General features: G+C 50.1%; 1 protein-coding gene across 9 annotated transcripts; it reads right to left on the bottom strand.

Annotated features, from left to right (window-relative positions):
* Window positions 1–972: 972 nt before the first annotated feature.
* TRAIP (TRAF interacting protein) lies at window positions 973–20,988 on the bottom strand. 9 transcript variants are annotated; one of them, XR_015806102.1, is made up of 16 exons: window positions 19,676–20,824; window positions 19,423–19,512; window positions 18,354–18,437; window positions 14,429–14,468; window positions 11,736–11,863; window positions 9,115–9,209; window positions 8,385–8,498; window positions 7,375–7,462; window positions 5,802–5,891; window positions 5,505–5,593; window positions 4,638–4,793; window positions 4,389–4,437; window positions 3,743–3,868; window positions 3,160–3,210; window positions 1,901–2,228; window positions 973–1,803 (listed from the first exon to the last, which is right to left on the bottom strand). XR_015806102.1 is itself a non-coding variant. In XM_088171628.1 (16 exons), the coding sequence occupies exons 1-16, from the start codon at window positions 20,946–20,948 to the stop codon at window positions 2,100–2,102; spliced, it is 1,485 nt and encodes a 494-aa protein (XP_088027754.1). In that variant the 5' UTR covers window positions 20,949–20,988; the 3' UTR covers window positions 973–2,099. The 9 variants fall into 9 exon arrangements, 8 of the variants coding, with proteins under 8 accessions (XP_088027754.1, XP_088027753.1, XP_088027757.1 ...); XM_088171628.1 differs by adding an exon at window positions 20,851–20,988 and having other exon boundaries at window positions 973–2,228; window positions 19,676–19,733; XM_088171627.1 differs by having other exon boundaries at window positions 973–2,228; window positions 19,676–19,733; window positions 20,289–20,823.
* Window positions 20,989–21,061: the final 73 nt, after the last annotated feature.

Below are 21,061 nucleotides of genomic sequence, written 5' to 3'. Positions count from 1 at the left end.
TTTGGAGGATATGAAAGCACTGAGCAAGAGAACAAAACAGCTTCAATTCTGGGCAGGGGCAACAGACGTGTTTTTGCTCTCATTTATTGCACATCAGAAACAACCCAGCGGCAATAAATCCATGGAAAATAAGAGTGCAGGAGGGGATGGAAGAGGCCAGGACTCACAAAAAAAGTTTGATTTGTTTGGATTTTTTTTCCTGAGGTGATGTGTTCCCCCAAACACAGGAGACTCAAAGCATCCACTTTGAACGCAGCAGAAGTTGGAGCAGCTGCCAGCAACAGTGCTGGTGCAGGTGGTGCCCAGAGAAGGTGCTCAAACCTCAGTTTAAACTTGCCATGGTGTCAAAACAGTCCCAAAAACCCTTCTCAACCCCTCCAGTGCAGGCTGAGTCTGCTCTCCAGCACCCCGACATGGAAGCCCACGTCCCCCATCAGCCCCAGAACCAGACCTTCATTGCTGCCTTCTTAAAAGGGTCTTCCTGAACTGGAGAGATGCAGAACAAGTCCCACATTTTACAGACATTTGATACCCACCTCAAAGGAACAAGGACAGCACACAGCAGGCTCTCTGCAGACCCTCTCCCAGGCTTCTCCTCTGCAGAATGCACTTTGCTTAAGTCCCCCTTCCTTCTCCCCAAGCTCTTCCTCCCAGCCCTCTGAACCCTCTCCTGGCTCGCCCAAACCCTCCCCCCATTCCACTTAATTCTGCAGTGAGCCTCGGGTGATGCAGTGAGACAGCTCATGCTCTGCAGGGCTTTGCCTCGTTCACTTCCCTGGGGATGGGCATCACTGTCCCCATGGCTTCATCTCACCACTGTGCTTCCCTGCACAAGGGGCCTGTCTCCTCTCCCAAGGGCTGGCACCCCAAAGGAACCTGAAGGGTTGAGCACATCCATTCACCCTACATTCAGCACCCAAGCTCAGACCTTCACGCTGAGGTGCAATAGGGTGAAAAATGCTCAGAAGCCAGTTGTGTAACAAGTGTGCACAGTAATATATTTTATTTTCTAAAAACATGTTTTTAGCCACTCCAGGTACTACAGATTCTGACCTGAAGCAGCTGGAAATTGGAAAGGTCAGATTTGTACAGCAGAGTGCTTTATTGGGTGCCTCAGCAGTTCCGTGCAGCTCGGACAGCCCTGTGTCAGGCATGGATCTCCTGCTCCACAGCTCCAAGCTGAAGAACCCTGACAGGTTCAGCCCCACCAGTCTCCCCTTCCCCTGAAGGGAGCCATTCTTCAGCACTTCTCCAGGCCAATCCAAACCCTCTAATCACAAGGCAGAACAGTTACAAAATAATAAAAATACTCTACACTCCTATTACAAAATAGAAATTAATAAACAAATTTCACACCAACACATGCCAAGCACAGAGGTCACACCAGCACAACTATCTCTGCTTCCAAGGAGGTCACCCCAAGACTTCCCTTCCAAGTCAGTAGTTTCAGTGCCAAGCCTGCAAGACCACTCTGGACGTCCTGGCACAAAACAGGGCAGGGGAACAGCACTCCCAAGTCCACCTGTGGATCTCCCTAGCCCCAACAGGCCTGTGGTTGAGTAATTTTATAATGAATATACAGACACTCAACAGCCACACAGGTTGCTCTACACACTTCTTCCTCCAGTCAGCCTTCTTGGAACTATTTGCACCAGGCATGGAGCTGGTCCAGGTCACTTCTCCCTGCTGCTCTCCAGACTGACATCCCAGACACCCTTTCTTCACCTCCTGCTTGTGGCTGCATCCAAGAAGTGCAGTTCCACCTGGTGCCAAAGAGCCCAAAGCAGCAGCAACTGCAGAGCTCTAGGGAGGCCAGAAGGCAAGGAAACCCTGTTAATTCTGCATGAAAAAAGGAGGAAGGAATGGTAGAACGAGGAGGGAAACTCAGTCCAGGCATTACCCAGAGGCTTGGCCTCTAAAAGCTTGCTACAAGGGCAGGATTCTCCACAGGACAGCTCATCTCACCCACAAGGCAGCATCAGTGCTTTGCAAACAGTACCCCAGGCAGTGGTAGCTGCACATTGCCTCGTGCCAGGCTCTGGGCAAATGTGTTCTGCCCTGCAGCCTCCTCCAAGCCTCTCCCTGGAAGTCAAGGGCTCTCACAGCAGGAAAGTGTCCATTCTGGCCTGGCTGACGCTGGAGGAAAACGCAGGAGGGGATGCAGATGCTGGCCTGGAGACCTTCTTCTTACTCCTAACTGATAATGGACGGATTTCTGCTAGGTTTGTCTGGAGGTAAAACCGTCAAGGAAAGCACAGATCAGTGCCCTGGGAACACAAGTGATCCAACACCTGCTGCAGTGTAGCCTGAACCATATATCTGGGACCCAGCCATATATCTGTATCCAAGGAAAAACTCCCTGCAGGACAGGAAGGGCTTTGCTACCTTCTCAGAGGAGCAGAGCTCGGACACATGCCTGTCCCACATGTCAGGGAACTTTTCCTAAACGGGGGTTTTGACTGGATATTAAACAGGTGGTCAAGCATTGCAACAGGTTGCCCAGGGAAGTGGTGGAAGTCCCTGGAAGTGTTCAAGAAACATGCAGACATTTTGGTTAGGGACATGGGTAGTGGTGGGCTTGGTAATGCTGGGTTAATGGTTGGATTCTGATCTTAGGGTTCTTTTCCAACATTAATGATTCCATGATTCTATGCTATCCCCTTGCACATAAATCAGCATTTTAACAGCACATCTATTTGAGTTGCAAGACCTCCTGAGCCAGGACATTGTGCAGGTGAAGGCAGAGCAGGCAGAGCCTGCAGCCTCCCATGGCAGGAGCAGCTCCACACCCAGGAGGGGTGAGCTCAGCCCAGCCACTCCTCACCACAGTGGAACAGCAGGAATGAGGGCTCTGGCTGCACGGGCTAGCAGGCACACAGCCAGAAGAAGCTGTGCTACACTGCTGCTGTAAGATCTCAAGGGCACAGGCAGTCCCTGAAAATCGCACTGATTTCTAACCGATGTGCTCCTCTGAACCAACCACAAGTGCTCTCAGCAAGTTCAGGTCCTTGACGCCTTTGCTGAGCTCAGATTTGCTCAGAGAGAATCAGATCAGTCCTTGAGGATCCCAAGTCCATTTTTTGTTGAGACCAAAGAGAAGGAACAGCAATGAGATGCCCACAGCATCAGTACTGCCACATAAGCTGCAGGAAAGGATACTGGCTCTATGAACTTTGTTCTGCCTCCCATGCCATCGTAGCCCATCCTCACCTAGGAGAGAGAAACAAATGAGCCTGGAGCAGCACACAGAGCCTTGGCTACTACCTCTCTTCATGCTAGTTATGGGGAAGGGGGATTCTTGCAGAACACAGCTTCTGGAAAGAGGTTAAAACCACTTGGAAACAATCAGTTCTTGCACTAAGCCCTCACTTTTGGAAAAAGACAGACCCACCGGTATTAACAAACTTTGGGAATATTGGGCACTTTTTCAGCCAAGCTGAGCAAGGCTTAGGATTTGGTCACTGGGATTGAGGAATACAAGGAGAACACCCTAAGCTCCAAGGAGGCAAAGGAATAGGACATTGAGAGCTGCTTAGTCTGCTGCCAGGAAGGGAATGAGCATCTGTCATCCCTAGAGCTCTGCAGGACTGGGAAGTAGCCAGGTTGTGCTTCAAGATTTATTTTCCACACACTGTATGTGGCAAGGTAAAAGCTTCATTCACTTCCTCTTTCAGGGTCAGTTCAGGATAGAGGTGGCAGTGCCAGCCCTGGGCACACTTACCAACTGGACAGTCATACTTACAGAGCCCATGTTCTTGTGGGAACCCAGCAAACCACCTGAAGGTGACTTCTTGGAGAGAACAGAGTTCCTGATGAATGCTGGCAAGAGTCCTTTAAGAGCATCATCCTCCAGATCATCTGCCCTGTTCTGTTCCACAAAATAACAAGAAAAGCCCTTTAACCAGCACAATCTGCTGAATGGAATCCACATACAGGCAGCACCAATAACACAGACAGCTATTTAAGGTAATGGTTACTGCCATACCACATGTCAGGTTGAAAACCAGCAGCTTCCAACCTCCCACTGGGGCTTATATGGAATAGTGCCCAGGAGGCAGGACACTGCTCCTAGTAAGCCTGGGCTAACGGTCACCTCGGCTGACCTATAGCCCTTGTGATCAGCTCCAGGTGGTGTTTGTGAAGCACATCTGGAGCAGAATCATCAGCAAGAAGCATGTGGGTCCCCACCCTCCCTTCTGCCCAGTTCCAGGAGGCCTGAGGCAGAAAGTGTTTCTAAGAGACCATCAAGGAAAACACTTTGAAGCACAGACTGGTTCTATAGATGGACTGGTCTATGGCCACAAAGGAGAAAATAGATTCTTTATCCCAAGCTTATTAACAGCAGAATCAAAGAGGTGACATAGAAAAATCAAGATTAATCCTTTTACCTCCACTGTTTCCTTCAGAACTTTCTTCGCCAGATTTACCACAGGAGGCCTGTAAGGAGCCCAAGGAGCAAATCAGCAGAGATTTATTGTTCAAGTGGAGCTGGCAAGGACAGACAAGGCCAAGCAAATGACGACAAAGCTTGCAGCACGCCATCAGGCAGCTGGAGAGCTATCTGATCTCACACAGCAACTTCCAAAGCTGTGAGACTTTGATCTCCTTTAGAAGCAGAAAGAGGAGGGAAAACTCACGGCTTTTTATCCAGCTTCTGCCTTTTTGCAGGGCCGAAGGGAGCTGCACAGGGCTGGTGTTCAGGGGTGTCCACATCGTAAGTAGCATCCAGATTGATCTCATCGCTGTGGGCCGGGCGGTGGAGCTTTGGATGCTGCAGTTCCACAGGAGCAGGGCTGCAAGGCCAAGGAAAGCATCAGTCACTGAGCCACTGCCTGCCACCCAGGGGAAGGCAGAGCTGCAGCCCACGACACTGAGTGCTCAGACAGCACTGGCACCAGGAGCAGAGCCCCGTTCTGCTTACACATCAAAGAACGGACAATCTGAACTCCAGAGTTTAAATTCAGTGTCACAAATTATTGCTCCCCCTCAAATGCTGAGCACTGTAACAGCAGCACCCAGAGCCCAGGAACCACACTGACACTGCTGTTCTATGGACACAATCCAGCTTGCTCTACTGGGGTAATGGCATAGGCTCCTCAAGAAAATAAAAGCAGATGTCATTTTTCAGGCTAGATTCCTCTGCCTAGCTAACATCTTTGGTCCCCATACACACGTGCATGCTCATCACTGGGCCCATTCTAAAGCAATAAGAACAGCAGCTTTAGGAATGTTTCCCAGTCAGGACACAGTGACAAAGACTTTTTCAAAACTCAGGCCAGTCCTCCACCCCCTCCTGACCCAAATCCTCTGAGATTTCTTCCATGTAAATCAAACATCATCTCATCAGCCACAAGAAAAAGGATACAAGGAACAAAACAGCCATACTTCTGCAACACCTGCCAGCCTAGTACATCTCTGCCTTCTCAGGTAGTTAAACTGTCAGTTCTGGCTTTGAACCTGTCGCCTCCATGCCTGTACCGTGTCTGAGGATGCAGCTCACTAACCTTTCATAGACTAGCCGACTGAGTGTTTCCCTGGTTACAGATGGGACCTTCAGAGTATCCTGCAGGATGTCTATCTTCTTCTTCAAACTCTGGAGGGAAAAGGGAAAGCAGATAATGAGATACGGAAAGATTTAGCAATATGTACTTTGCCCCTTTTCCATAAATCAGCATCAGGTGGAGTTCAGAGGTAGGCTGGGAAATTTAGTCACTGAGCAAAAGCCAGCATAACTCCTGGCTTTGCAACTGCAGACCAGTCTGCAGTAACTGGCAGCTAGCCATGAGGAATGATATTCTCACCAAGATCTCCTTGTCTGCATTCTTCAGATCTTTCTGTGTGCTTTTTAACTCCTCCTTTGTCTTCTCCAACTCTGAAGTCGTTTTCTGCAGCTGCAGAACACAACAGAATGTGGGTTACACTTGGGTAAGGGGGACTGCAGAGCCCTGTGAGAGTAGTGTGCTCTGCACCACATGCTACTTCCCCTGTGTAAGGGCTCAATTTTCCTGTGCCAGTCTGACCAATCTCTCCTGTATCAGCACAATCCAATCCCTACCCAATTCCACAAGCTGCCTGAAGAGGGCTGCTTGCCCAGCATTTATGCCTGATGGCAACAGTTTTTCCCTGCTCTAACACTTGGTGGCTGCATTCTGAATTCCCGCAGGACTTTGGACACACCAGAACACAGGAATCACAAACCACAGGCTGGAGGATGCCTGTGCATCAGCAGTGCTGGCACACAGACAAGCCTGATTCAACAGGGAATCATGCCAGCAGCAGAGGTCAGGAAGTGGACTGTTACCACTTCAGACACTTCAGTGGGTCCAGGAGCCTGGGCCAGCTCACAGACTGTGGGTACAGTCAGCTCTCTGTCAGCCAAGCCTGGAACTCCTGGTGCACTGACTCGCATCCTCCTGAGCCACACTGACCATCACAGCTTGGGTCTGACTAAGCCAGGAGCAGCCCAATTCCAGCAGCAGCACCTTGTGTAGAGGTTAGCTCCTCTGGAGAACACTGCACAGAAATCTGGAAAACCTCCTTCTCCATTTGAGGGGACAACAGCTATGGCTGAATAACAAGTAGGCCAAATTTACCCACAGCTTCTCACTTTGTTGGCTTAGGCACAGGGAACACCTGTGCCTTGGGGAGTGAGGCTACACACACACTTCACAAGGATGTGCTACCAGAACAAAGACAGTCCTGTCTGACCTGAGCTAACAGAACCCAGCCAGGCCTGGAGCAGGGGGAGCACAGCAGTAGAGGCACATCAGCATCTCCAGGCTCTGCACCAGCTCAGGACCAGCCCAGGCAGGCTCTGTGCAGGGCCATCTGTGTGTCCTCACTGTGCTTTGGGACGCTCTCCTGCCTGGGCACAGCATGATGTGGGAGCCCGGGCACAGTTCAGTTGGCTGAAGGCACAAGGCTGAGTGACTGGATGTGCTAACCCAGGACTAAGCCCTTCTCAACTAATACTGGCTCAAAACCCCTTCCCACTTCCTTAGAGGCCCAGTCCTGCAACAGGTGGAACTGGCAGCTGAGTGCTCAATAGCTGGATGAAGGAATTGCTATTTCCAGAACCCAGTGGGAGCAGAGGAGCACCTGTGTGCTGCTGCCTTCCAGCACAGGCTCCCTGCCAAACTCTGGCTGGCTCTGCATATGCTGCCCCAGCACTGTCCCCAGAGACTGCCCTCCTGACAATAGTCCATGAGCTGCTTGCTCATCATGTCACATCCTGGCTCAGAACCCCAGCCTGACCCTTCCAAACACCTGTACCTACCACCGTGGGAGGGGGTCACTGCAGAGGCCTTGGGCCTCAGTCATGGACAGAGATCTATAGACCAGATCTCACCCTGGCAGCTCACACTCTACCTTTACCTTATTATTGACAGAAAACAGCTCCTTCTTCAGCTTCTCTGTCATCTCACCAGAGATCTTCCGAGCCTCCTTCAAGTTCTCATATTCCCTGCAAAGAGACCCAGAGTCATACTGTTTGTAAGACAGCTGAGCCAGAACTTCTCAGAGACAAGCCAAGATCCTTAAATTGAAGCTCTGGACTGGCAGAGTCACCAGTGAAAACCCAGGAGACACAATACCCTTTAAGGAACAAAGATGAGTGAGAGTACCAACACTGTGTCACACATTCCACTACACCATGCGAGAGAAAAAACCTGCATGGGATACCATGCCTGATTCCACCAGCAAAATGGGAACCAGAGCCAGAGACATTTCAGTTTCCAGTGAAAAAGACAGAAATCAGAGCACAGCCTCCATGCTGGCAGCAAACAGGGGACTTTGCTTTAAGTGACTTTTCAGAGACTTGACACTACTGGCCATGCACATTCATTCCCAATTACACCACAGGGACACTTGCCTCATTACAGCTTTGTACCAAAGCTGCAGTTATTCAGCTGCCATCAGAATGAACACCAAAAAAAAAAAAAAAAAAAAAGCTGTATTTTTCCCCCAGCAGGACCAGATGGATATTCAGGTAGGAGAGGGCAGCAGTGCAGGCTTGCTTTGCCAGAGGCCACAGCTGCACAGTGCAGTGCTGCAGAGGGCACAACCCAGAGCTCTGCATCCACTCGCTTTCCCCCAGGCATGAGAGGGAAGCAGAGGGAATAATCATCATCACTTCATAGGTGCACTGACAACTCTGGAGACAGTTCCCATGGTGACACACATGTCACTACAGTGACAAGAGGAACAGTTCAGCGTGACAGGCTCCAAACTAGGTCCCCAGGATCTGTCAGTCAAAACCCAGTGGAAACCCTAAGAGGCGGTGAGAGCCCCACAGAGCCCGTGTGCCTGTAGGTGCTTGGCAGAGGGCTCTCCCTGGGCACCCCCAGGACAGCACCAGCCAGCTGTGGCAAGCCTGCAGCACCTACTTTTTGAGGGAGACACAGTAGACTGCAAGCTGCTCCACTGCTGCCTGCCCGACTCCCATCTCTCTGATCATCTCCTCCACTTCCGGGCGCTGGCTCTGAAGCAACAGCTCGATCCTGCACAAAAAAAACCCCAAAAACAAAACCAGCTCAGCTTATGGATCACAAACAGACCTGGGAAAGAGACAAAAGCCCTGCTTCCCCCTCAAGGGACTGGTGCAGCCTGAGCTTCTGCTGCAGGCATTCTGGGTGTCATGGGAGAAGAGATACAGCTGCCTCAACTCAAGCAGGGTTTTTCACTAGGGAAAAGCAGCACCACTTGGACTAGAGAAGGGGCAGCTGTACACACATACTACATATGGAACTGATGCCCAGCTCTTGGTCCCTATAGCCCTGTGGCTAACTGTGTTCCTGGGCTGGCATTCTGCATCATTCTGGACGTTATCAGCATCCTCTGATAACTGAAACAACACACAGCCATGCTCAGTGCACTAGAGATGAGGCTAGTACACTGCCTTGCTGCTCTTCAGTGAGAGCAGCTGTTTGCAAACATAGCAGGGGCAAGAGGCATGCAAGGGCAGCTGAAGCAGCTGTTTCAAACCTTTACAGGTAAGATGATCCAGCACATGGAGATGGGTGTTGCAGCAGGCCCAGCAGGAGCCTCCTGCCTTCCCCAAAAAGGGCAGAGGTGTGCAGCCCAAGCTGGAAGGCCTAGGGAGCACCCGGATCTCACCGCTCCATGGATCTCAGCTTGTTTCGCAGCCGGTGGGCCTCCTCCTTTGAACTTCTGTTATCCTCCTGCTGCTGCTCCAGGAATTTCATCTGCTTCTGCAGGGAAGCAAGCACACACAGACCAGTAGTAAGGCTCCAGGGATTCCTGGAGAAACATCCCGGCTTATGCACACTGCAGGCAGTTAGGAGCATACATCAGCTCTAAAGGCTATCATCACCTCAGCAGCCCGGGATTATGGAGAGTTGAGCTCCCTCCCAGTGCAACCCCAGCTCTGCTCCCAACAAGCACAGCAGAGTCTCAGTGCTAATCACAAGGTGAGGCTGGAACTGAAACCATGTCATAGTCCCTCTCAGCTAGGAGTGCTGGAAGGGATGCACAGTGCCCTGTACGCAGCAGTGACAATTTGTTTTTCAAAGGCAAAGGAGTCCACAGCAAGCAAACCTTGATATTGCCTTCCCCTCCATGCACAGCTGATTGTTTTAGCCTCCCAACTGTCCTTGCCATTAGCTGCTTAGAGCATAGATAGGAATGAGTGTGTCTCTTCTGGGAGACCTCAGCCAAACCAGACATCCACCTAGGCCCTTCTCTCACCTGCTGCAAGCCTATTGCAGCCTACTGCCTCTCCAGCAGTAACACAACACCTCAGCTAAGCTGGAAAAACACACATCTGCAGTGTGGCAGAGGATGGGGACAGCTGAATTAGCATCATTTGGATGCATCTGTACTGTCTAGGTCTGTGTGTGCCTGGGCACCTTGCACAGCAGCTTTGAAAGGCGCTGGTTTCAACACAGTGCTGATTCCAGGAAAAGGCCTGGCAAAAGATCATTGCCTTGTAAAGCTCCTTCCCACACAGAAGTTAAAGGATTTTATCCACCTCCTGCCACAGAAACCAAACAGCTGTGAAACCACTGGGAAGTTGAGGAGGGACAGTGTTGCAGGCTCATTTGTCACTCTTGTTTAAGTGGAGCCTGTCTTTGGCTTTTCCCTAACCAGAACTCTCAGTACTTCAGATCCCCACAGCAGTGTTTTGTGCCCGGTCAGAGCAGAGTCCCCAGCTTCAACCAGCCTGAAACTGCAGCAAACTGACAGTGCCAGCAGAAGACAGGACCAGCTCACAGCCTTAACCTGCATCGCAGCAAGTTAAGCCTGTATTTTCACTGCAGAAGTTTAGTGCTTTAATCTTTAATGATGCAGTTCAAGACAGCACTTGGCATTCAGCTGAGAAACCCTATACACCACAGAAAAGATACTGCCAGGTCCCTAATCCTTCTGCCCTGCCCAGCTTTCATTGAAGGGACTTAAGCACACAGAGAGGGTTTTGCAACAGGGAAGATAAGCACAGAGCCTCCTCCAGAGGTGTCAAGGCAGAAAAACCAAGCACTGAGATGCTGAGTTGAGCAGCAAGTACTGGCTTCCACTGTCACAATTATTTCTGCTGGAGTAGGGGATATCAGATGTATCCTGTCACTGACCTATCCAGGATCACACCAGCATCTATGGCAGAGCCAAGATCCAGGCTGCCTTGCAAGCAGATTGGATATAATCCCATGGTTGGGCAAAAACAGTTGTGCTGGGTCAGAGTGAGGCCTGCCTGACAATTTCTTTCTGTCCTAGTGTCAGGTGGATCTCCTGGATGCTTCCTCCCAAAAGAACCCAGCTGCAGGTGGCATATAGCAAGACAGCACCACATGTCTACAAGCCCTCTCTGGGCCACTTGGCCTTGTAGGTCAAGAAACATGATGCCATTTAGGATACTGGGTCAGACAGCTTGGGAAGTGCAGTAGATACCGATCCCACTTTTCAGCCTGCAGCTCACAACCCTACCTGCTTGCACCCCACCTTCTTGAGACAGGCACATCACTTTCACACAGCAGAGACTGCCCAGCCCTGCTCCAAGGCAAAGCTGCTCCAACACATCCCAACAAAGCTGCTCCTGCTCTTACCCTCTTCCTCTTGCTGTTTACTCATACTACATGACTACACACTGAGTCACTGCACACTGAAGCACAACAGGAATATTTGATCCCTGGACTTCACAACATTACTAACCTAACTGAGGCAAAGCCCTGGCAACAGAACAGAGAGCAGAGTTAGTTGGATCAGATCCCACTCAGCTGAACTCCCCCTCCATATTTTTCAGTTTGATTTCTCCCCCAGTCAAAGTAAGAAACTAATTTTCCTTGAATCCCACTTGGCCTAAACCCATTTCAGAAGAACATGCTACCTCGGGGAACCTGAGGGTGCTGGGGCTACTTCCCACACTAGATTCCTGCTACCACCTTTATGACCAGCACTGTGACTTCATTAGCGAGGCTCAGCCACATTCCTCAAGCTGGGCTGGCATTTTTCCCTCACCAGGGATACCTCTGCCTTGAGCACCTGTACACAAACCACAGGCCTGGAATCTTTTTATGCCTCTGAATCACCTCGAGCAGAGCAGAAACAGGACCTCGAGTCCAGCAACAGCACTTGCTTCAATTAATCAAACCAAAATGAAAACCCAGGCACCAAACCCAATATCCCACCAGCATAATCTCTTGATTAGCAGGATCTGCAGAAATCTTCAACAGAACTAACACTGCCTGCATGATGGTTAGTCCTGCTGGGGATAGAAAGGGTACCTTGAGAGAAGAGCACAGCATCTCTGTCTCTCCCAGCATCTTCTGCAGTGACTCTATTGTGGCATTGCGCACATCCAGAGTCTCCCTCAACCTGTCCACAACAGTCTGGCATTCCCGCTTTTCTTTCTCTGGAAAAGAAGAAAGAAAAAGGTCATGGCCTGGTAACCCAGACTCCAGCTGCAGCCCAGCAGCAAGAGCACACAAATTGCTTGCAGGCTCAGCTCCAGGCTGCCAGGATTTGGCCATTCCTGGAGAGAGCCATTTCTCTAAGTGCTGTCTGCACTAGGGTCTTTACTGAGCAATTGCTCCTCTCAGTGCCAGCAGGCTTCAAGATTTCTTTACTAAAGATAAAAAATTTCCTTTAATAGCTTTCCAGTGCCAGCCCTGCTAGCATTAAGATGATGTATCTTAACTCTTGCATTTTCTCAAAGCCAAGCTTGCACAAGGAAATAATTCCTCTCAAGTTACACCAAGCTGTCATAGAGCTGGAGAACAGAGCTTTGTATCCATCCTCTCCACATAGAATCTTACATGTCATGAACCCTTTTGGGGGCCATTGGGCAGCTGTATGCAGGGGTCCATCAAGCTGCTGCACATCCCTCACCAACCACAGCACCTACATCAAAGGGCAGGAGGCAGTGACACTGGCAACACCACAGGATATGACACCTTAAGTAGATTTTCCAAGTGCCCACTTTTTGCAGGTCACAAAACCTTTGCATACTGCTATCCATCCCCCTGGAAATCCAGGAGCAAAGCACATGCCTCTGACCACCAGAGAGAAGGCAGTAGAAAACACCACCAAATTTCAATTTGTTTTGTGGAGACAATGGAAGGACAGCTCAGAAAGAAAAAACCACCAACAGAAGCTGCCCGACCTATGCAGGGAACAGCCAGCACCGCTGAGAAGCTCAAAGCAGTTGGGTAATGAGGGAAAGCAGGAACCCCTCCACCTAACCCTGCTGAGAGCAGAGTAAAATTTTCAGCTCAGCATCTCTGGTCTCTGCTAAAACTGCCTGTATCTCCAGCCTAGCAATAGTAGAGAGTCAAAGAGTGCCATTCCAAAAAGCTTATTCTCTTTGCAAGCCATCCAGTTTCAAATACTGCCTCCATATCCTGTGGAAGCGTGACCTGCAGTGAAGCTTCACTCTTCAATCAGGGAGTAAAACAGCCATGTGGGACTGAGGAACAGGAGAGGAATGTGTTCCAGCAGAAGCACGCAGGGTGGCTTCTCCATTGACCTGAATAACCCCTTCCCACCAGAGGCAGTGCCTGGAGATGCTCCCTTGCATTTGCAGGGACTCCACACCCACCAAAAGAGTTAGGGCTTCCCCCTCCTCCGTTCTCAGCTGCCCAGAGGCAGATGGCAGGAATCAAACCCCTCCATGCTGCAGGAATGAGTTTTCAGCTCATTCAGCGTGCCTCCCACGGAGCCTGCTGGGTCTGCTCGGAGCTCGGCACCTCTCGAGCCATTTGCAGGCTGATCAGAGCCTGGCAGCTCCACAGCTCCTCTGCAGCGTGTAGAGCAGAGCACAGCTTCACACGGAGAACTTATACACAGGAACCAGCAGAGAGCAGAGTACCCACAGCAAAGGAGGCAGGAGGTGGGAAGGAGCTTCGCATTCCCAATATGAAAAAAGAATGGGACAGGGAATGTCAAATCCAACCTCTACTCACCAGAAGCTGAGAAGATTAGCAGGCCTTCAAGCAGTTTTTCTTGGATAATATCCTAGCAAGAATCCCAGCCACCTTCCCCAGAAGATCTGGCTCTCTACCAAATCACTAAACTCAACCAAGCTGGCAGGAGAACAGGCCTCAGAATAGAGACGTGCAGACCATCCAATTCTGCTCTCAGGCTAAGGACTGAATCCTCAATCTACTGGCTATTCATGTCTGTCTCGTGCATGAAGGGAACGCAGAGGAAAGACAACTCTTGGGGCGTGGGTGAGCCCCCAGCATTCTTTAAACATTTTTTTTTCTCCTTCTGCTAGCATGTTTTAGGATTTCTGTCACTTAGACTGACATTTTCCTTTTGCTGCTCATGACTCATGTTCTGATGACAGGCTGCCTACAGACGATGCTTAAAACCCATCGACAAGTCTCCAGGGCTTTTGCTTTTCCTGCCTCCCTCAAACATCCTCTAAAATTAAAGATGGGAAGATGCAAGTGCGTGCACACTGAACTCCGTCTGCTCTTTGCACGACACATGTGGCACTGCAACAGCCAAACAAATCCAAAGCCTTCCCACTGCTGCTTTTGGACACCACCTTCACCCTCTCATCTGTTGGAGGGAACGAGCCTTTGCCATATGCAGCTGTGAGTTTCCCAGCAAGCAAACCAAGGCTTTTGCTTTCAAGCCTGCTCCAGATAGAGCTTTGCTGCAATTCTGTAAGCTTGTGATTAGGAAGTGGGCAAAAAAATTACTACTTGTCTAAACTGAACTCCTGAGTTACAGCAGAGCTGGACGAGGCTGTACTCGGGCTCCGTCATATAAGCTTTGCATCACTGTAGGTGTTTTGGCCTCAGAAAAAGCTCCAAAGAAGTTGCTCTAGTGAAACAGTTTGCAGCCTGAACCATGTCCTTGGCTTCAGAGTGGGGTGGCCTCTGCACAGGCGTTCCTCAGACCCGGGCAAGCCACCTGGAACAGGTAGAGCCCAGAAGCTGCTGATCCCCTGCAGACAGCAGGAACTCACCTTTCAAGGAGAACTGTGCCTTCACCTTGTCCAGTTCATTCTGAAACACAATACAGAGAACCCCATTAGGAAACGCTCTGCAGAGATGCTTTCACCAGATCTTAAAAAGACCCAAGGGGTTTCTCCAGCAGGACTTTTGGACCAGGCAGGTACTAAGGAGGGAACATGGAAACAAGAAGCAGAGTTGCAAGCCTGAACTATCACAGCGAATAGAAAGAGCACCTCCAACTGGCATTCTTCAGGGGGAGAAGAGAGGATCGCAGCTTCATCTTAGCCTTGTCAACCTTGTGTTTCTCACACTGTCAGTCATCCTGTTTTAGCTGAATAATTTTGGAAGGCTCTCAGGGAAACACAGGAAGTCAGGAAAGAACAATTTTTATAATGTTTTACCTAAACAAGGCAATAAGGGAGGGATGTTGCCAGACTAACTGCATTACTGAGAGTTCTTTAAACTGAAGTGAACTTCAATCACATGCAGGTGGGAGACAGGAGGACACATCCAAGCACCCGAAAAGGTAACCAAGCATGCACTCAAACATGCTGACAGACACTGAAGTCACTGCAGTTCAGGATGCTGATACGAGCTAACAGCTCAATCGAATGGCTGGAAACAGATCACTGAGAAACCAATCCATAACACCCCAACTGAGAATGCACGTCTCCTGGGTACCACAAGGGTCTGAGCAACATCAACTATTTCTAGTGCCTTTATCAAGGATCAGAGAGAGGCAGCAAATGCCCTGTAGTTTAAATTAAAGAAAATGAAGTGATATAACTTAACACTGGCGAATAGCCAAAGGAAATACAGAGGTTAAAAAGGGAGGCTATTTATATCTATATGTATATTTAAAATAAAAACCAGAGAGAAATATATGCAGGAAAGTGTCAACAGAAGACGACTTAAAAAGCAGTGTTAGAGAACTGCAGAGGAAAGCGCATAACAAGTCAGGCAGGAGCTGCAGTGGAATAAAACCACAATAAAATGCCAACACAGGCACACAAATCTGTGCAACCCGGAATGCTACATGCAAATCTGAGCCAAGAATAGCACCAGCAGTGACCACGGCTCTGATGGGACTGGAGCTGGGCTCTGCTAGTGACAATAAAGGCAGGAAAGAAAATGTGGGATGTAAAGCTTGGTAAGCAGCAGGGACTAAATGCAAAGCCTAGCAGAGCTGACTGGGATTTGCCCCAAGGGGCACGACTGCTGGAGGGCTAATGCGGAATTAACTCTGCTGCAGGAACTATTCTGAAGTAGCTTCCTCAGAGTCCTATTCAGGAACGATTAGTGAGCTCACAAGATGTGCTAATTATCATGATAGCAAAGAAACCCTGGGCTACTTCAGGCAGCCATGTAACATCACCTCATTCATCAACTTAATCTGAAATCCCTCATCCTCCACCACAACTCCTAAAAGCTGCTCCCAATTTGCTCTCCTCTGAGAGAAGCTCTCCTCTCTCTGCAAGACTGAGTTACAAGACCACATTTTCCCAAGATAAAACGAGTATATCCTGACCACAAACAGACAGCTGTCCTCCAAGGCTTCTACCTTCCCCAGCAGGTTTACAGGCAGGAATCCTCCCCCCACCTCCTCTTCACCAAGCTGAAATCTCATTTGGAAGAAGTCTGTACCCTCTAGATCACAAGCAGCTCTTGACAGACTCATTGAGGTGTTACACTCCAAAACTCACCCTTTTCCTCCTCTGGAAGCAGCCACATGGAGACTGTTCTGCTCACAAGGATGATCTTTAAATTCAATATAGGCTAAACCCAGTTTCAGTAATGGAAGAAATGCTTGGACATTTAGACAGTGGTCTGCAGCTCCAGGGATCCAGGTTCCCTCTGGTGTTTCTATTGAAGTTTTAGCCTGGAGGTGGAAAGCGAAGCAGCCCCAGCACTCTTTTGACTGTAAACATTTCAGACTAATAGCAAGAGTGAGGAACAGTAACAAAGACAATTACTGTTCAAAAGATAATTTGGCTAATTCTGCAACAACAGGAAGGGGTTTCAGATCATGAGGGAGCTCTTCTGACCACTTCACCGGGTGCCAAAGACTGACTCTCCAACGAGAATCCCAAGCTTGTCTCCTCGAGATGACAAGCTCCACACTTTGCTTTCTAGCATACCCTTTTTGTGGCAGGAGGCCAAATGCTCATTCCAAGACAGCTGTGGGCTGCACAGATACAGCTCCAGTTGATTACAGAGATGAACACCACTTTATGCCCAGGCTCTTAGAGGGCCAGGCAGTGGTTCATTACAAACCTTGGAAATTTTTGTTTTTATTTTCAGGTGAAATTGCTTCCAGCTGAGGATGCCAGAAATTCTTACCCTCTGAAGAGCCCGGGCTTGGCCCACCATGTGTCTGCTTTGAACTGCTGTCTGGCCAGAATCAGACACAGAGAGACCTCACATCCAGGTGGACATTAATCCCTCACTCATTGTGAACAAGGCATCTATGTTCTTAAGATACTCCATGTCCTCCAAAAGTGAGGCAGCACAGATGAAATTGGTGACAAGCACAGCAGCAATTTGTACAGCACACACAGCAGTGAATACCCACACAAGCTGATGATGCTGATTTAATCAAAAAAGTATTTGGTTCCTTCCATTGGTGACCTCAGAGCCCTCATTAAGCAGGCTGTACATTGAGGATAGGTGTTGCTCTGACAGACACACACAAGACTTACAAGAACGAGAGGGATTGTTGTACAGGAGCAGCTCCACAGTCCTACCCTTGAGCAAGGGAGCAGTTCTGCACAGTCTGCCTGGAGCAGAATGCTGGGGAAATCCATTTTGGATCCTAGGGTGGTGGTGAGAGAGAACAGGAAGACTTTCTAGGGCGATTCTCTCCAGGCAACCCATTTCCAAGTCACTCATCTCATTACACTCATGAGAATGGATCTCAGTATGTACGAAAGGAAATGTTCATCTGCTGTGAGGGCACGCGGCTCCCAGTGCCCAGAGATGCTCCTCCATTCCTCAGCACACTTTGGCCTTCAGTTTTATTAGTGGAAGTCTTGGAGAAAGACAGTGCTACTGACATTCTAGTCTGGCTGGCTTTATTTTAAAGACATACAAAGTACATATAGAATTGTCATGGCAACTGCTAATTATGGTAATTGCTGCACATGCTGCTTCTAAACACAAGAGGGTACAAGCATCCCATTATACCAAGGTCAACCAGACACCCTTTTTTTGGAACAGATAATTCCAAGACAGAAGGAACCCCGTTTCATTCACACTACACAAAAGAGAACATGGAACAGCCACTATGTGTTCATCTCTACTCAGACTCAACTCTCCACACCCAAAGGTGGCACTTGGAGCACACCACCTAGCATCCCAGCGCCAGCCAGGATCCTGCCAGGACCCAGCCTCGACATTGTTGACTGCTGCTAGTGTGGCTTCAGGCAATCTCTCTCCTAATCTCTCTTGGGGAATCATGACTTTATCATCACCCTGCCCCACATCCTTCAATCTGCACAAACGGGAGGAGAAGGAGGCACTTCTTCCAATGGGCTCTTCATTCCAGAGGGGTTAGCAGGGCTCACACACAGCTGAGCCACAGATACCAGCAGCAATTCACTGCATCTGGGATTTCCCTTCTCCTGCCTTTGGGAACAGCTCTGTAGCCTCATTCCCAAGGGAGGAACAGCAGTCCTATATGATGCTGTTTCAGGAGGTTTCCAGGTAAAGTGAGAAGCAGAAGGAAGAGCAGGAAGTACAGGAGGCTCCTTGAGTCACCACACGGGATTTGGTCAGGGGAATGCTAAACCACCACAGAGACTGATATGCTTCAGGTCAGAAACATGAGCACAGCAAGCTCCAGCTTGGGAAGCACCTGCTGGCAGAGGACCAGCAGGCCAGGCCACCCTTCCAGAAGGCTGAAGCATCACATGAGGAAAGAACCCCCTGTCAAGTTACCTGCAAGCTCTCAGCATCCGGTGCTGCTTCCTCCTCCAGGGTAACATCAAAAAACAGCTTATTGATGATGTGTCTTTTGCTGACCTAAACACAAGAGACAGAAGAGTTTGATGGGCACAAATATGGAAACAACGGATATGGAAGACAGATGGAGGGGGAGAAGGTACTGTCTTGTGACAAGGCCATGAAAGGCAAATCAGATCACGTGTTTGACACCATTAGTGGTGATGCTCTGCTTTGGCTCAACAGCACAGCAGCAGACCCCCCACTCAGTTTCTGGGAGTGCGACTCCAGCCAAGCTCCTGAGCTGCAGCAGAAAGATTCAGACATTTCTGAATCGAGCGCAGTCTGTTCTCTGGCAGCTCAGCCCCAAGCAGCTGATGCTGAGCTAACATGATGCCAAATCCTAAGACAGAAGTACGTGCTGCTTTCTGCAGGCAGAAGGTGCTGTAATTGAATTTGATAGCTCTCCACACCTCCCCCATGCAGTTACAGCTTTGTGTTTTAAGTATTATATACAGTCATGACACCAGCTAATTGCATGGTTACTGCCACATAAGATGTTATTTCGCGATAACTCCATGGTAACCCAGAGATGTAAGAGGCAGAGAAGAACAGAGGGAATCAACAAGTCAGGGAAGGAACAAGGGCCAAGACCTTGAGAGAGGAAAGAAGCACAAACACAGAATAAGCCCAAGCAGCAGCTGGCTAAAAATTTACATCTGAGAGTAAGGAAACATCTCCTGCAGCCACTACATGCCAAGACCTACAAGCACCATGAAGTCTGGTGACAAAAGAGACTTCAAAGAAGTTCAGATGTCAGTTAAGCCAATGGAAACCCAAGCCTCAGCTTCCTATCTCAGAAGCAGAGCACATCCTTCCTTCTCTCCTCAGTCATCGCTTTTCTCAAGGAAGGGTTGAAAACTGCTAAGCCAGGAGGGGTCGTACGGCCCACGTGCAGCAGAATGGGCTGTTCACCTGACAGCAGTGGGCTGGGCATGCCAGAAACACCAGTCAGGTGTCCCCGTGAAGCCCCTGCAGCCCCTCATGTGCTCATACCAATACTTACCCAGCCTAAGTGAAAACCCAGAGCTCCTTTTGAAAGGAGCTGCAGTGCAGACAGTGGCAGGGCACTCTCAGCCCACTGCAACCAGAAGAGCTGTGGAGGGGAGTTCATCCTCTCAGCCTCTGCAGAGTCCCAAATGACAGAAAGTCCCTCTGCATTTTATCGTGAACCTTTTTTCCACCATCACCCGAGGCCACAGCTCCTTGCTGCCATTGCAGTGCACTGTGGCACAGGTGTGTACAGGGGATGGCTTTACCTGGTTTCTGCACTGTGGGCATGTCCGGCTCGGTGCAGTTTCAAACCACTGGAGGAGGCTGAGAAGCAAAAGGAAAACATACAGTAAATCCTTAAAGTCCTGGAACACTGCTTCCAGGGGCCATGCCCCAACTCCCCAGGAGACAGCAGGATGTAACTCCGCATCACAAACTAGAGCAGAACCACAACCCTCCAGTCCAGCGGTGCGGCTGGCAGGAGCTCCGTGTTCCACACGCATGCTCCACTCGCATCTCCAAGACAATTCCTGGCTGAATTTAGCATGTGAGCTTATCTTTAACAAGGCAGAGCTTTTGCAGAGCTCAGATCTCTCTGGGAGACAGGCTTTGAGCTTCACAGGAGTGAGTGGATCCACACACGAGCTGCTCTATCAGGATATGGTAGCTGAGATCCCAGCCCAGTCAGCTCCAAGGGGTGCCACTGAACACAGATCTGCAGAGCGAGGGGCGCTGGGCTGGGCTCTGCTCTGGGATAACAAACGCAAACCTGCTGGGCTCCTCAGGAGAGCCACTAATGTATTTTGCAACCAAGCCATCACATCACACTGGAAAGGTTTATTTTGGGAGCAGGGTAATGATTTGGAGCCGGCAGGTTACCTTTGGAAGCTCTGTTGCTCCGCTGGCTGCTGGAAGACAGCAGGCCCGAGCAGCGCTGCTGAGTGAGAAGTGACAATCACACCCGTGGTCCTCTCCAAGCTCATAAGCTAGGAAAGCAAATGCCCACCCTCTCCCCACATAAAGTTTATTTCCTCAGAAGAACCATTTCCTTTCAACACAGACACTTGCAACACAGTCCTAGCAAAGCATAGAATTGCCAGGGCTGCTTCACCATAATCCAACACGCTGCAACACTGGCTCTTCCAGAGAAGGGAGCCTGCAGGCAGCACAGCGACAGAGTTTATTAGGTCGGAAAAGATCTGAGATCATCGAGTCCAACCTATGACCGATCACCACCATGTCAAATATCGCACCCAATCTTTCCTTAAAGACCTCCAGGGACTCCACCACCTCTGCGGACAGCTCGTTCGCAGTGTAATCACGCAGCCCGGACTGCTGCGGCAGCTCCGTGATCTTCTCAGAGCCCTCGCGCGGGGCCACGGAAGGTGCCCGTGGCTAACAACCCACGGCCCAGCCCGAGCCCGCCCGCCCCGCCGCTCACCAGGCCTGGTGGAAGGTGTGCCCGCACGGCACGGCCGCCACGTCCCGCTTACTGTCGAATAAGTCGGAGCAGATGGTGCAGTAGGCGCGGATGGGCATGGCGGGGCCGGGGAGTTCGGGTGGCCAGCGGAGGTTAAAGGGGGGATTCCAGAGGGCCGCGGTGCCGGGGCCAGAGCGGGCGCGCGGCCCTGCGCGGTTTAAACGCGACCGCG

Source organism: Sturnus vulgaris, chromosome 11 (genome assembly GCF_052056855.1).
Source record: "Sturnus vulgaris isolate bStuVul1 chromosome 11, bStuVul1.hap1, whole genome shotgun sequence".
Taxonomy (NCBI): domain Eukaryota; kingdom Metazoa; phylum Chordata; class Aves; order Passeriformes; family Sturnidae; genus Sturnus; species Sturnus vulgaris.
Note: the sequence above shows the minus strand (reverse complement) of the source record. Positions and strands in the feature narration are given on the sequence as shown.

Bases quoted from the DNA above. Each gene is read 5' to 3' on its own strand.
- TRAIP (XM_088171626.1), bottom strand. From the start codon at position 19,912: ATGCGTGTGGAACACGGAGCTCCTGCCAGCCGCACCGCTGGACTGGAG. The intron at 11,864-14,428 runs GTGAGTTCCTGC...CTTCTTTTCCAG, and splicing joins GGCACAGTTCTCCTTGAAAG to AGAAAGAAAAGCGGGAATGC. The intron at 3,869-4,388 runs GTAAAAGGATTA...TTTGTGGAACAG, and splicing joins TTCTGAAGGAAACAGTGGAG to AACAGGGCAGATGATCTGGA.